Here is a 16852-nt window from a genome sequence, read left to right as displayed (position 1 = left end):
AAACCAGGCTTGGATTGCCAAGCAAGTCTTGGCCTTTTAAAAATAAGTTCTCTTGAGAAGCTGAACACTTACGCCTACAATACGACCCCGGAACGAAACTCTTCTTAAACTCTTTTCCTGACATGTTCCAGAAAGTACATCATCGTCAAGTGAGCTCCGATCGACTGGTTAAAAAAGAGATTCAGACCCACAACTTCCCTCCGTATCTCATCGATTTCTGAGACTCTCAGCTGTGACGTGCTGGTTCCAACTACAAGGTCAGATCAAGGGTAGGGAATTAAAATGGTACAAAAAGGCACCAAAGCTCTGCTGGCAAGTGCAGTGCAGAGGAACAAGAATGAAGTCATCACGGGGCTGTGTCTTAAGAATTCCCAGTGATCCAGGGTAAACCTACAGGGCACAGAACATTGTCACTGACATGCTTCTAACCTCACCCTGTCTTAGCAACACTGATCTCACCCCCTAAAAATCATCAGGGAAGAATTAAATCTATTAAATCTTCTCAAGCGTGATAAAGTCGTGCTTTGGGGGCTGCTCTGCTGACATTCTCCACGGCTGGAGCTTGTTTTGGTGTGACCTGCTGGCCAGGGGCTTGGGGATGACATCGCCCTGTGTGCCAAGCTGCGTGGCTGAAAGCGCAGCGCCCAGCACAGAGCCTGGCACCAGGCAGGGAGCTGATCCCTTGCGGGAGTCGTTACAGCCGCCGGGACTGCGTGTGAGACAACGCACCTTCTGCACCAGCCTGAAGACACCGCGTTGCCTTAAGCAGCCCCGATGCCACCTCCTGCCCCTGCCTGTCAGGAGATGCCATCTATGCCCTCTTAGGTATGACAGCTTCTGAATGAAAACCCTGGAAATATTTTGCTAGGGAAGTTAATGTCAAGGGGCAGTCTCACGAAGGAAATACATTATGAAATTAAAATAAGGACCCAGAGGTTCCCCTTCCCTTTCTGCTTGATCCTTGAGTTTCAGGAAGCCCGGCGTGCATGCGGCATAACCACAAACTCCCACATCTCTGCACCCTGTCCTTGGGAAGGCAGCCCTGTTCCGGACTCAACCCCACTCAGACTAGAGCAAGATTTTACATCCACAGGAAAAGCAACAGGCAGGAATTGCCAGGAAAACACTGAGAAAGCAAAAACAAGAGACTAGCTCTCCTTGACGTTAAGACGCACTCTAGAACCTCTGTGATTCAAAGCGTGAACATACAGACGACTAGTAGGGCTGGAACAGGATGTCCAGAATAGACCACAACACGTGTGGACACGGTATGTGACAAAGGTGGCATCCCAAATCACTGGCGAAAGATGGATTTTTGAAAAATCTGGATATGGGAGGAAACCCAGATAGAAGGCAAACCTCACTCCACCACAAGTAAAGAACACGACCACGCGAAGGGGTGGGGAACAGATCTAACCTGAGAAACTGAAGAAAACAGTATCCTGGCTGCACATAAATGCTAGAATCTAGTCAGTAAATGTGTTTCTCATGGGGGTACAGGTCAGCAATTCAGAAAGTAAGTTATGTGTAAACTAGAATTGGCCAAATAAATATGCTACAGAGAGTAAGTCCCAGATACCTCACTTCTGGAGGAAGAAGTTCGAGATAAGGAAAGGGGAAGATGAAAATGAACTCTGTGCCGTTGACCTGGAATCCAGGATGTAGGTATAGTCGTGGTTTTGAAGATGCAGACAGAGAGCTGTGTGCACATGAATGTGTTAGCGTCCACATATACATTTCCTAGGTCTGTCCACTAAGAGGGTCTAGAAGCAATGAGACCCCAGCAGTAATGAGCACACCTGATGCCCAGATCTTGTTTTCTAAACACTTCTCCAGGAAAAGGAATCAGAGCTGCTTAGAAAAGTGGCTGAATCCAGGGCCAGAGAAGAGGAAAATACAAGACGAGCTCAGAGCAGACACCTTGTGGAACCGTCAAGAAATGAGATGCTAAGAAAAGAAAAAAGCTATGTGTGTGTGTGTATATATATATATAGATGGAAGAACACAAAAGAGCTTCTAATGGCCAAAACAAGGACAGTTTAAGCAACAAAATAAATAGTGATGGTACTGAATTATAATCCATGGAATAAAATAAATACCCGTGAGTCCATGCTGATGTAAATAATCAATTACATATATAGATGGAGGAGAAGTGGCAGCTCTTTCCTGCAGTAGGATTCCAATGAATAAATGCAGAAGGAGAGAGGGACACAGAAAATCATCATTAGGCAAACTCCACGGAAGCCAAGGGCTGCAGACTAGATACACAGATGGATGCCAACATCAGTGAGTGGAAGTATGAGGGGTGACAGGATTTGTACAACCTCAAAGTATCTCCCCAAGTTATGTGGTAACTATAGCACGAAAGGATAAGAGGAGACCTAAGATGTAAGAAGAGAAACAGGCGGAAATCACCTTAACCAAGGAATGAAGGCCACTGCTTCTCCCCAGTGGTACGCCACACTGACATCACGCACCCCGTGACGCAGCACGCTGAAAGGGGTGCATCGCTTCCGTGGTTTGTATAACTGCAGTCCACTTGTGTGAAAACACCAAACTGAGGGATATTTGGCAAGATAACAATCAAGAGTCCTCAGAGTTGTCAAGGTCACAAAGAAACAAGGGAACACTGGGAAACTGTTACAGCCTGCAGGAGACAAACGCAAAGCAGCAACTCAATCCATGTAGGACCTGAACGGGACCCTGGAACAATAAAAGAATACTGGCGGAAAGCCGGTGAAATTCAGGCGGTTGCAAAGTCACCACGGCCTCTGCTGTTGCAGGCTTGCCCCGCATTCCAATTATAACTACCGTACCCCTCCCTCCCCACCACCCACCCCCCCTGCCCCGCCGCCCCCGGCCTGAGTGAGCCAGAGTCCCCTAATCTGCCACTGCTTGAACCCTGTCCTGTCTGGGTGGGAACAGATGCCTGAGGGCAACCTACACGCAGAGGCGGGGCCAAATCCAAAGCTGAGCCCCGGGAGCTGTGCAAACAAAGAACAGGAGGCAAATCTCTGTGCAGCCTCAGGAGCAGCGGATTAAATCCCCACAAGTGACCTGAGGTACCTCCATCTGTGGAATACCTGACTAGACAACAAATCAACCCAAAATTGAGGCAGTGGACTTTGGGAGCAACTGTAGACTTGGGGTTTGCTGTCTGCGACCGACTTGTTTCTGATTTTTATGTTTATCTTAGTATAGTTTTTAGCTCTTGTTATCATTGGCAGATTTGTTTATTGGTTTCGTTACTGTCTTCTTTTTTTTAAATTACTTTATAATTTTTTTATTTTAATAATTTTTAAATTTTAATTATTTTATTTTATTATTATTTTTCTTTCTTTTTTTCTCTCTTTTCTTCTGAGCCATGTGGCTGACAGGGTCTGGTGCTCCGGTCCGGTGTCAGGCCTGAGACTCTGAGGTGGGAGAGCCGAGTTCAGGACATTGGACCACCAGAGACCTCCCAGCCCCATGTCATATCAATCAGCAAGAGCTCTCCAGAGATCTCCATCTCAACACTAAGACCCAGCTCCACCCAACGGCCAGCAAACTCCAGTGCTGGACGCCCCATGCCAAACAACCAGCAAGACAGGAACACAACCCCACCCAATAGCAGAGAGGCTGCCTAAAATCATACTAAGTTCACAGACACCCCAAAACACACCACCGGCCGCAGCCCTGCCCACCAGAAAGACAAGATCCAGACTCATCCACCAGAACACAGACACCAGTCCCCTCCACCAGGAAGCCTACACAAGTCACTGAACCAACCTTACCCACCAATAAACAATGGGAACTACAAACCTGCAGCCTGAGAAAAGGAGACCCCAAACACAGTAAATTAAGCAAAATAAGAAGACAGAGAAACACACAGCAGATGAAGGAGCAAGGTAAAAACCCACCAGACCAAACAAATGAAGAGGACATAGGCAGTCTACCTGAAAAAGAATTCAGAGTAATGACAGTAAAGATAATCCAAAATCTTGGAAACAGATTGGAGAAAATACAAGAAACGTTTAACAAGGACCTCGAAGAACTAAAAAGCTAACAAATAATGATGAACAGCACAATAAATGAAATTAAAAATTCTCTGGAAGGAATCAATAGCAGAACAACTGATGCAGAAGAATGGATAAGTGACCTGGAAGATAAAACAGTGGAAATAACTACCCCAGAGCAGAATAAAGAAAAAAGAATGAAAAGAATTGAGGACAGTCTCAGAGACCTCTGGGACAATATTAATCACACCAACATTTGAATTACAGGTGTCCCAGAAGAAGACAACAAAAAGAAATGTCTGAGAAAATATTTGAAGAGATTATAGTTGAAAACTTCCTTAACATGGGAAAGGAAATAGTCAATCCAGTCCAGGAAGCACAGGGAGTACCATACAGGATAAATCCAACGAGAAACACACCAAGACACATACTAATGAAACTATCAAAAATTAAATACAAAGAAAAAATATTAAAAGCAGCAGGGGAAAAGCAACAAATAACATACAAGGGAATCCCCATAAGGTTAACAGCTGATCTTTCAGCAGAAACTCTGCAAGCCAGAACGGAGTGGCAGGACATATTTAAAGTGATGAAAGGGAAAAACCTACAACCAAGATTTCTCTACCCAGCAAGAATCTCTTTCAGATTCGACAGAGAAATTTAAATCTTTACAGACAAGCAAAAGTTAAGAGAATTCAGCACCACCAAACCAGCTTTACAACAAACGCTAAAGAAACTTCTCTAGGCAGGAAACACAGGAGAAGGAAAAGATCTACAAAAACAACCCCAAAACAATTGAGAAAATGGTAATAGGGACATACATATTGATAACTACCTTAAATGTAAATGGATTAAATGCTCCAACTAAAAGACACAGACTGGCTGAATGGATACAAAAACAAGACCCGTATATATGCTGTCTACAAGAGACCCTCTTCAGACCTAGGGACACATACAGACTGAAAGTGAAGGGATGGAAAAAGATATTCCATGCAAATGGAAATCAAAAGAAAGCTGGAGTAGCAATTCTCATATCAGACAAAATAGACTTTAAAATAAAGACTATTACAAGAGACAAAGAAGGACATTACATAATCGATCAAGGGATCGATCCAAGAAGAAGATATAACAATTGTAAATATTTATGCACCCAACACAGGAGCACCTCAATACATAAGGCAAATGCTAACAGCCATAAAAGCGGAAATCGACAGTAACACAATAATTGTAGGGGACTTTAACACCTCACTTTCACCAATGGACAGATCATCCAAACAGAAAATAAACAAGGGAATTCAAGCTTTAAATGACCCATTAGACAAGATGGACTTAATTGATATTTATAGGACATTCCATCCAAAAAACAACAGGATACATTTTCTTCTCAAGTGCCCATGGAACATTTTCCAGGATAGATTATATCTTGGGTCACAAACCAAGCCTTCGTAAATTTAAGAAAATTGAAATTGTATCAAGTATCTTTTCTGACCACAATGCTATGAGACTAGATATCAATTACAGGGAAAAAAAGTGTAAAAAATACAAACACATGGAGGATAAACAATATGTTACTAAATAACCAAGAGATCACTGAAGAAACCAAAGAGGAAATCAAAAAGTACCTAGAAACAAATGACAATGAAAACACGACAACCCAAAATCTATGGGATGCAGCAAAAGCAGTTCTAAGAGGGAAGTTTACAGCAATACAATCCTACCTCAAAAAAACAAGAAACACCTCAAATAAACAACCTAACCTTACACCTAAAGCAATTAGAGGAAGAAGAACAAAAAAACCCAAAAGTTACCAGAAGGAAAGAAATCATAAAGATCAGATGAGAAATAAATGAAAAAGAAATGAAGGAAACGACAGCAGAGACCAATAAAACTAAAAGCTGGTTCTTTGAGAAGATAAACAAAATTGATAAACCACTAGCCAGACTCAACAAGAAAAAAAGGGAGAAGACTCAAGTCAACAGAATTAGACAAGAAAAAGGAGAAGCAACAACTGACACTGCAGAAATACAAAGGATCATGAGAGATTACTACAAGCAACTCTATGCCAGTAAAATGGACAACCTGGAAGAAATGGACAAATTCTTAGAAAAGCACAACCTTCCGAGACTGAACCAGGAAGAAATAGAAAATATAAACAGACCAATCACAAGCACTGAAATTGAAACTGTGATTGAAAATCTTCCAACAAACAAAAGCCCAGCACCAGATGGCTTCACAGGTGAATTCTATCAAACCTTTAGAGAAGAGCTAACACCTATCCTTCTCAAACTCTTCCAAAATATAGCAGAGGGAGGAACATTCCCAAACTCATTCTACAAGGCCACCATCACCCTGATACCAAAACCAGACAAAGATGTCACAAAGAAAGAAAACTACAGGCCAATATCACTGATGAACGTAGATGCAAAAATCCTCAACAAAATACTAGCAAACAGAATCCAACAGCACATTAAAAGGATCATACATTATGATCAAGTGGGGGTTATTCCAGGAATGCAAGGATTCTGCAATATATGCAAATCAATCAATGTGATAAACCATATGAACAAACTGAAGGATAAAAACCATATGATAATCTTAATAGATGCAGAAAAAGCTTTTGACAAAATTCAACACCCATTTATGATAAAAACTCTCCAGAGAGTAGGCATAGAGGGAACTTACCTCAACATAATAAAGGCCATATATGACAAACCCACAGCCAACATCATTCTCAATGGTAAAAAACAGAAACCATTCTCCCTAAAATCAGGAACAAGACAAGGATGCCCACTCTCACCACTATTATTCAACACAGTTTTGGAAGTTTTAGCCACAGCAATCAGAGAAGAAAGAGAAATAAAAGGAATCCAAATCAGAAAAGAAGGAGTAAAGCTGTCACTGTTTGCAGATGACATGATACTATACGTAGAGAATCCTAAAGATGCTACCAGAAAACTACTAGTGCTAATCAAAGAATTTGGTAAAGTAGCAGGATACAAAATTAATGCACAGAAATCTCTTGCATTCTTATACGCTAATAATGAAAAATCTCAAAGAGAAGTTAAGGAAACACTCCCATTTACCACTGCAACAAAAAGAATAAAATACCTAGGAATAAACCTACCTAAAGAGACAAAAGACCTGTATGCAGAAAACTATAAGACACTGATGAAAGAAATTAAAAATGATACAAACAGATGGAGAGATATACCATGTCCTTGGATTGGAAGAATCAACATTGTGAAAATGACTATACTACCCAAAGCAATCTTTGGGTAGTATCATTGCAATCCCTATCAAACTACCAATGGCATTTTTCACAGAACTAGAGCAAAAAATGTCACAATTTGTATGGAAACATAAAAGACCCCGAATAGCCAAAGCAATCTTGAGAAAGAAAAACGGAGCTGGAGGAATCAGGCTCCCTGACTTCAGATCATACTACAAAGCTACAGTAATCAAGACAGTATGGTACTAGCACAAAAACAGAAATATAGATCAATGGAACAGGATAGAAAGCCCAGAGATAAACCCACGCACATACGGTCACCTTTTTTTTTTTTTTTTTGTGGTACGCAGGCCTCTCATTGTTGTGGCCTCTCCCGTTGCAGAGCACAGGCTCCGGACGCACAGGCTCAGCGGCCATGGCTCACGGGCCCAGCCACTCCACGGCATGTGGGATCTTCCCGGACCGGGGCATGAACCCATGCCCCCTGCATTGGCAGGTGGACTCTCAACCACTGCGCCACCAGGGAAGCCCTATGGTCACCTTATTTTTGATAAAGGAGGCAAGAATATACAATGGAGAAAAGACAGTCTCTTCAATAAGTGGTGCTAGGAAAACTGGACAGGTACATGTAAAAGAATGAAATTAGAACACTGCCTAACACCATACACATAAATAAACTCAAAATGGACTAAAGACCTAAATGTAAGGCCAGACACTATACAACTCTTAGAGGAAAACATAGGAAGAACAATCTTTGACATAAATCACAGCGAGATCCTTTTTGACCCACCTCCTAGAGAAATGGAAATAAAAACAAAAATAAACAAATGGGACCTAATGAAACTTAAAAGCTTTTGCAGAGCAAAGGAAACCATAAACAAGATGAAAAGACAACCCTCAGAATGGGAGAAAATATTTCCAACCAAACAACTGACAAAGGATTAATCTCCAAAATTTACAAGCAGCTCATACAGCTCAATATCAAGAAAACAGACAACCCAATCCAAAAATGGGCAGAAGACCTGAACAGACATTTCTCCAAAGAAGATATACAGACTGCCAACAAACACATGAAACATCACTAATCATTAGAGAAATGCAAATCAAAACTACAATGAGATATCATCCCACACCTGTCAGAATGGCCATCATCAAAAAATCTACAAATAAATGCTGGAGAGGGTGTGGAGAAAGGGGAACCCTCTTGCACTGTGGGTGGGAATGTAAATTGATACAGCCACTATGGAGAACAGTATGAAGGTCCTTAAAAAACTAAAAATAGAACTACCATATGACCCAGCAATCCCACTACTCGGCCTACACCCAGAGAAAACCATAATTCAAAAAGAGTCATGTACCACAATGTTCATTGCAGCACTATTTACAATGGCCAGGACATGGAAGCAACCTAAGTATCCGTCGACAGACGAATGGAGAAAGAAGATGTGGCACATATATACAATGGAATATTACTCAGCCATAAAAAGAAACAAAATTGAGTTATTTGTAATGAGGTGGATGGACCTAGAGTGTGTCAAACAGAGTGAAGTAAGTCAGAAAGAGAAAAGCAAATACCATATGCTAACACATATATATGGAATCTAAAAAAAAAAAAAAAAAATGGTTCTGATGAACCTAGGGGCAGGACAGGAATAAAGACACAGAAGTAGAGAATGGACTTGAGGACACGGGGAGGGGGAAGGGTAAGCTGGGACGAAGTGAGAGAGAGGCATGGACATATATACACTCCCAAATGTAAAATACATAGCTATTGGGAAGCAGCTGCATCGCACAGGGAGATCAGCTCGGTGCTTTGTGACCACCTAGAGGGGTGGGATAGAGAGGGTGGGAGGGAGACGCAAGAGGGAGGAGATATGGGGATATATGTGTACATATAGCTGATTCACTCTGTTATACAGCAGAAACTAACACAACACTGTAAAGCAATTATATTCCAACAAAGATGTTAAAAAAGAAAAAAAAAGTAGCGTCTTCAGTTTAGTTAAAAACTTCTGTTAATTTCTTGTACTGTTACAATGTTAATATCATTTCATTATAAAATATAGTAACATTGTGCCAATATTAATTTCTTATAGGCTGCAATGATAATATGATTGTACTATGAAACATAGTAACATTATACCAATGTTAATTTCTCATATTTTTACAGTGTTAGTATCATTATACTATATTATAGTGACATCGTACCAATGTTAATTTCTTGGTTCTGCTCTTGTGCTATGGTTATGTAAGGCTGGCTGAGGAAAGTATGGAAACTGAATTATTTTTGAAACTTCTCTCTAAATCTAAAAGCAGTAAAAAATTTAAAGCTTTTTTTTTTTAAGGAAGATGTTACAAGAAAGCAGCCCATCTTTGTTGACTCTGTTGACTAAAGGCCTCGCACAGATCTCATCGCATCTGGAGTGGATGCTGCTTTCCAGACTGAACCCAAACTTATCCTCTTCCACGGATGAAGCACAGAGAGGTCAGGGCTTGCCCAAGGTCACACAGCCCCAGAGCTGCCTTCCAGCCTAAGCAGTGGCCACACAGCTCTTCCGAGTGGCTCAAGAGGTCCCTTCCCTCCTCAGCAACCCACGAGGGGCTGACAGGAGTGGATGCTGCGTTTTAGTTGACACTAACACTACACTCACTCTTCCTTCCCCTGAATTCCCGTCTTGCTGAGAGAATGGGTGAATGCAAAGAACAACCTGAACTGGCATCTACTCCTCGTTTCTATTGACAGTTTGCAAAGTCATCAGTGAGCCTCCTTTAATGTTGATTCTTTAGAAGTGAAAAACAAAGCACATTAAACAGCTTGTTCGGCCCAGGCCTGGCCAGCTCCCAAGCAGGGGAGGCCTGTGTCCAGACGGGGTGATGCGCATCTCCACCGTTTGTCCCCTTCCAGCGACGAGTTTCTAACAGGGCCTGTTATTCATGCTCCAATCGCCACCTGGCCCAAGCCAGCCGTGCGCTGGGCACCGGGTGCGCTGTGCCTGGACGGACAGGGCTCTGGCCTCCCTCACAATCCCGGGAGCTGATGAGGGCACCAGTGACCACAGGGTCCTGCTGGGGAGAGGGTGGGGCAGCAGAAGGTCAGGGACCCCTGTGCTGAGACCTGAAATACTGACAGGAGTTAAATAAGGAGAAAGGTTAAATAATGTTGGAGACACAATAAATGCCTTGTGGGAAGATCCCACAGAGGAGAGAACACTGAATGTTTGAGCAATGGAAAGGAGACCGGTTTGGGGGTCAGGCAGAGAGTGCCTTCCCATTCTTACCAGCTGACTTAGACTGTGGCCACCGTGGGTGGTCAAGGAGCTTGAATTTTTGGGAGCAGCGCACGAAGGAAGCTCATTATAGAATAAGGAAACTCCCAAGTCTTGTCACTTTGTTTACTTTTCAAGTTGCCACACCTCCTATACGAGTCAGAGCTATTAATAACATGTTCTAAGTTCACAGGACATTTTTTTTTTTTCTTCCCACAAAGACCACAAATTGTCCTACAGTCTCGGTCATTTGCATTTAGAACATTCCTCTGAAAAAAATCCTGGGGCAAAAGACTAAAGAGACAAACAGCTCTGTTAACCCTCCCCACCCGGGGCCTGGGCCTGCTGGACAAGTCCAGAACATGGCCCTCACTCTCAGAATGCTGTTGCCCGCACGTGGTCCCAACAGCCGCAGCCTTGGGAGGAAGGCGCTGTCCAGCCCACCCGGAGGGGGCAGGGGACCATGGGCACACTGGCTTCCATAGCTGGTGACCTGCTGTGGAAACGGCAACACTGGAGCCACCAGGTGTGGACCACTGCTGGGGTGACTGTCGCCCCAAACCACTTTGTAAATGTTCATGTAAATAAATGCAGGGGAACCAAAGGGAAAACCTCAGCTGTTGCCTTTAAATAATACAGCATTAGTTCCCAGTCTGGTGACTGAGCCAGTTCCGGGAACTTTCTGTTCTCTGGGACCGAACCGCCATCAGATCAGCTGGAATTAGGTGTTTGCGATGGCAGAGTGGAGAGACGTGGGGTGAGGGGGACCTGACTGACTGACTGGTGGCTGGCTTACGGACACTGTGTGTACCCAGCAGCTTCTCACTAGTGAGGGGCTAGCTCGGGGAACTTGTGAAAAATATAGGAAGCTCCCTGCGCCCCCAACAACTTCCTGAGTCTGAAGCGGGGGAGGGAGCAGGCATGTGTATTTTTTCAAAGCTCTCTAGGCAATTCGCCAGTGTTCCCCGAACACCTGGCATCAGCCCGACCAGCTGGCAGAGCAGCCGCGGTCTCCTCACCTGTCTCTCCAATTCACCATTCTAATTACTCAGAGTGAGGGTTACAATCCCAGGGGCCCTCTGACACAGGGAACCTGCAGTGCCACAGTCCCTGGTCATCCGGGGCCAAAGGAGACTCCACAAGCTACTGACCCACCCTCAGCTCCTAGGAGATAGGAGCCCCTTTGTTAGGGATGATGCATTAAACAATCGCACCCTTTTATCCTTTCTTGCTGGACCGCAACTAAAGGAAACATTTGGGTCTCAAAGTCAAGTCTGCTGCCCACAGGGGACCATGACTGCAGATGTGGATGGACCAGGAAAACCCCCCAGCCCAGGGTCTAGGTCAACCCTGGCAAGTCTCTCTAGCCCGTGGGCCTCAGTCTCGCCTTTCGGAGAAGCAAGAGGTGCTGCGAGAAGGGTTTAGGGTTCCTTGCAGTCCTAAAACACAAGCTGGAGTAAAACAGAATGGGAGGAGTCGCTCCATTCAGGAGAGAATCCCACCTCGCACGGAAGACGCTGGAGATGCCTGAGTTACCGCCAATCCCCCAGCGCGATAGGCAGAGAAGTGGTCTCCTCCCGGGCCAGGGCAGACAGATAACGGGACAGGGTCGGGGCAGAAGGGGGACGCTAAGCTGTGGCTCGCCGGGCTGAGTGCGGGCTTGGAGGGTCAACCCTAATCGGGGATTAGTGGAAATCGTGTTGGAGGCAGGGCAGAGGGAGACTCCGCAGGGCTGGCTGCCAGGTCAGGACAGCCGCTAACGGAACACCAGGGACTGCTCACCCACGCTGTCATGAGTGTCGCGGTTGGGATGGCCCAGGACAGGGGAGAGGTATGCCAAGGCCAGGGCAGGAGTTACCCAGATCCTATCAGCCTGCAGAACGTTCCATCTGAATTCAAATCGAGCAACATTTCCAGGCACCAGGGAGAGCAAAGTGACGCCAGCAATTCCCTCCCCCCATCACACACACGCACACACACGTACACACACACGCACACACACGCACACACATGCACACACACGCGCGCGCGCATACGCACACACACACACCCACGCACCTGACACCACAGTCAGACCCAGTCTACTGTCAGAGGAGACTCAGGGCTGCCTTGAGCTTAAACCCAGTACATTATTGCCCCTTCCGGGCAGGAGCTCTGGAAAAACTGGTGTCTAAGACTCTGCAGTGCATGGCGAATAGCAGAGAACGGAGAAGGTGCAAAGGAGCCAGATCTCTCCCCGCCCCCTGAGCCAAGGGCCCTCTCTCCTCCCACACGGATTCAAGTGAGTAGGGAGAAAGGTTTGCCTCCGAAACCTTCAGGTATTTGCTTCAGTTCTCAGCCTTACCCGACCGGCTGCAGAAAAATTCCAGAGCAGGGATATCCTCCTTTCTCTCTGAGGGCTCCAGGCAAGAGGGTAATCTGGAAGCATTATATCGAAGGCAATCATAGTTTCTAAGCCAATCAGGAAATGTCAGGGAACACGGCAGAATGGTTTAAGCAGGACTGTCCCAGACTTACAGGAGGGAGGCTCGTGCCTCTGCCTGACCCTCTCAGGAGTCCCAGGGGGACGACCAGGACCCTACAGATCATTCGCCCCACACCAACACGCATGTTACAGCTCACGAAAGGCTGAGAAGCAGAATCAGTGGCCCACGTCACGCGCCCTGTCTCATCCAGCTGGGACAAGACTTTCACCCGCTCACAACTCCAGCCTGCAGTGTACTCAGCCCCGGAACGCAGGCCCTGGACACCAGGTCAACCAGGGATCAATGACAGCAGCTTCGTGGGGAAACAAAGCTGTGTTTGCTCACATAGGTGAGGTCACGTGGCTTTAGGGGCTCCCACAAGAGGTGGGGTGGCCCCCCCGAAGAGCTGTCCGGTTCTGGCGGCCGCGGCACGGACTCCAGGCACCGAGGCAGACGGCAGTCAAATGACCTTGAAGGCTTTTTTCATCCAAAGGTTACGGTTATTTTTTTTCTCCCCAGGGTTCAGAACACGGTCTTTTGTTGGATTTATGCTCATTCACACTCAAAGCTATTTTGTTTTTTAAACCCGTGGCTATGTGAGTCAGTCAAGGCCATGCGCAAAGACCACACAGAGGGCCCACCGTGGAATATTTTGAAGGTTGATGGTCCAGACACACAGCATTCACTATTTCCAAAGCGAAGCGCCACAGGCTTCTCCACTGAGTTCCCAAGCAGGTGGCGGAATGCAGTACACCTGGGAGCCATGAGGACAGGCGAAGACTGGGAGGTACCCCAAACCCCCCAGGCCCCCATTCCTCCTATGGAACACCAAGAAATAGCAGACGCCAGGAGCTTGTCATTAAACCAAGATGTCTTAGAAGCAAAAATAAGTCACCCAGTCATTAACCAGACAAGAAACATAACCACAGGAGCATGAGGTAGCAGAGCTCCGTCATAAGCCCCTGAGCTTTGAGGTAGGAGATAGGTGGGTTCAGATCCCAGCTCTGCCACCCACAGGCTGTGTGACCTTGGGCGGATTACTTAACCTTTCCAGGCCTCAGTTTCCCCACCTGTGAAATGTTGACAATGCCTCTGTCGCAGGAGTTGCGAGGATTCAGAGATGACAGACGTACCTGAAGCCCCCAGTACATGTCTGGCGAGCGGCTAGCCCTCAACGGTCACTAATTTTAAATGCCAAGGAATGCAAACCTTCTGGAAATAACACGCTGGGCGAAATTCAGCTCTGTACGTGGAAGCATATTTGGTTCACAGTTATTCAGGTGCAAACGCAGTTCGGGGTCCACCTGAATACGGGAATCCACCTGGGACGCCAGGAAGGGCAAGTATGAGCCTGAAGGGGAAGGGGCACCCCGAAAAGTCTCTCCAACAACCAGTCTGTCCCTCCAGTGGAGCCTAGGGCCTGGCACACCTCATGTCTGGTTAATAAAATCGAATCATTTTGTCTTGATTCCCCATCAAGGGTCCTCCAGTCTTCAGGGTCTTTCTCCTAACTTTCAAGGATGCTCTGCCCCTCGAATCAGTCAAGGGCTGTGGCGAGCCTCCAGGGAAGAAGAGCTCTGCTCTGAACCCGCGCCCCGAGATCACCGCGCCCGACCCCGCAGCACGATCGGCCCTCACGGAAACTCACCGCTCTCCGTTTGGCCTCATCGTTCAGGGCGGCCACCCAGGCGGCCTGCCACTGCTTCCTCCAGATGCTCAGCGTCACGATCCAGGCGAGCAGCGCATCCGGCTCGGGGCGCTGGCCCTCGCCGGGCTCCGCCGCCCGCCTCGGGGAGCGGGGTCGCGCCCTGGCCAGCGCCCACTGCGCCAGGTACAGGCCCACAGTGCCCAAGGCCACGACGAAGAGCGCCACCAAGCCCAGCCACTGGACCTCACCGAGCCACGAGTCCAGGCGGGACATGGTGATGGCGCATACCCGGCGCGCCTCGCCCCAACTTCCCAGGCAGCCCCTGGCCGGGCGCACAGCCCGCGGGCGGCGAGCTCAGGACATTAGCTCGCGGCCGGCCGGGGCTCGCGGGGGGCGGGGAGGGGGCGCGGCGGGCGGATCCAGGCGGCTGGCGACGCGGGCCCCGGGCGCCGAGAGGCCGGCGGGCGGGGTGAGCGGGAGGAAAAGCCCAGCCGCCTCACGACGGCCACGGCCCGGGACTGCGCCTCCCCTAGCAAACGGGGACGCGGTGTTCCGCGTTCCCGACTCGGGCGTCTGGTAGTTCCCGGGGCCGTGGCCGGGCGTCTTTCCTCCAGCGCGCCGCCCCAGGCGTCCCGCCCGCGGCCCAGCGGCGGCCGGAGGAGGGGTGGGGCCGCGGGGCGGGGGAAGGGGCGCGGCCTGCGGGGCGGGGCGGGGGCGGGGCGGGGCCTGGGCCTTTCCTGAGCCCAGGTCGTCCCCGCCGCTCCCCGCTCCCCGCTCCCCGCAGCCCGCCCCGCCCGCCCCTTGAAAGGCCCAGCGCCCAGCTCCCCTGCCGACCCCGCCCCCGCTGCGGCCTCGGCCCCCGCCGGCCGTGTGCGCGCGCCGCCTGCCACCTCCGGCGCCTTCGCCCGGACCATGGCTGCGCGGTGGCCGCGTGTGCGCCCGGCGCTGCATCGTCCTGCGCGGACCTGTCTCCGGCGTGGAGACGCGAAAGCGCGGGACTTTCCAATTAGTCAGCCCAACCCCAGGGCTACAGTGGGGCGGGCTGGCGGGGCTTCCGTGAGCGTGTGTGCGCGTGTGTGCACGCGTGTGCGTGCATGTGTGTGCGCGCGCCTGTGCGTGTGAAAGGGTGATTTCTAGGATCGCCATCTGCCCACCAGCAAAAGACAGTTGTCCGGTTTTAACATACTTGGAAAGCCCCTGGAAATCCAGCACTCGCACCCTAAGTCTGGAACCTCGCTTTAAGAGCTGCCATGATCACTCCTCGGAGGGTCTCAGGAAAATGCCCATTAAGAAGTTTGTGTGTGCGCATGTGTGTGGCGCGCTCCCCGCGCCCCTCACCTTGCAGTCCGCCCCCGTCATTAGGCAACGCCTCAAAACACTAGCCTGAGATTCTCCAAGGCCTAATGCAAAGCCTGAATCATAAAATAGTGATTTGCTTGTAGTTCTGCGGCTGTATGAAGGGAATTTGACCTTGAATTGGGTTGGTTAGACCTGAGCACTTAGCCTTCTCTTACCTAGCCAGGGTCTGCCTGTCTGGTTGGTAACATCAGTGAGGATTCTGGCCCCGACGCTGCAGCAGAGGGTCCTCACTGGCTCCTCCCCAGCCCCTCCCTCTGCCACGGCAGTGGGTAAAGAGAAGCCTTCCAACCTGGCTCAGAGGGGAGATTGCTAAGAAGACGGATTAGTTGGGCCGATGGAGGTTAGGGTCTGGATCTGGTTCAGAGGCTAATGGCATTTATTGACAGCTATTTCGTGAAAACCCTGGGAGCAGTAGAACAAAGAGAACCACAGATGCTGTGACGAATCTGCCCTGGATACCAAGTACTGAAGAGGAGGGTGAGGTGCCGGGCTGGAAAGGGGGAGGTTGGATGTAATGGCATTTGAAGAAGTGTGTGTGTGCAAAGTCCCTGAGGCCTGCATGTAGCTCAGTACCCTAAGCCCTAGAGTGTGGGCCCTCCCAGGAGAGGGTATTTCTGGCTTAGAGACTGGAGGCCAGGAGGTGAAGGTGAGTGAGGGTTGGTTTTTAATTTATTTTATTGAAGCATAGTTGATTTACAGTGTTGTGTTAATTTCTGCTGGACAACAGGGTGATTCTGTTATACACATATACCTTCTTTCTCACATTCTTCCCCATTACGTTTTGTCCCAGGAGGTTGACTATAGTTTCCTGTGCTCTACAGCAGGACCTTGTTGTTTATGGGGTGGGCGAGTCTACAGCAGTAGGAGGGTGAAGGAGTTGACACCCGAGG

General features: G+C 48.1%; 1 protein-coding gene across 6 annotated transcripts in view; it reads right to left on the bottom strand.

Annotated features, from left to right (window-relative positions):
- Window positions 1–15239, bottom strand: part of C2CD2 (C2 calcium dependent domain containing 2) — a 59824-nt gene extending 44585 nt beyond the window's left edge. For all 6 annotated transcript variants that reach the window (XM_030835466.2, XM_030835467.2, XM_060297775.2 and 3 more), the window contains exon 1: window positions 14604–15239. In XM_030835466.2, the coding sequence (XP_030691326.2) occupies window positions 14604–14876 (273 nt within the window). In that variant the 5' untranslated portion in view covers window positions 14877–15239. The remainder of the gene's footprint in view (window positions 1–14603) is intronic.
- Window positions 15240–16852: the final 1613 nt, after the last annotated feature.

The sequence above is a fragment of the Globicephala melas genome, chromosome 4 (genome assembly GCF_963455315.2).
Source record: "Globicephala melas chromosome 4, mGloMel1.2, whole genome shotgun sequence".
Classification (NCBI taxonomy): domain Eukaryota; kingdom Metazoa; phylum Chordata; class Mammalia; order Artiodactyla; family Delphinidae; genus Globicephala; species Globicephala melas.
The sequence above is the reverse complement of the archived record's forward strand: the minus strand, read 5'-3'. Positions and strand labels throughout refer to the sequence as shown.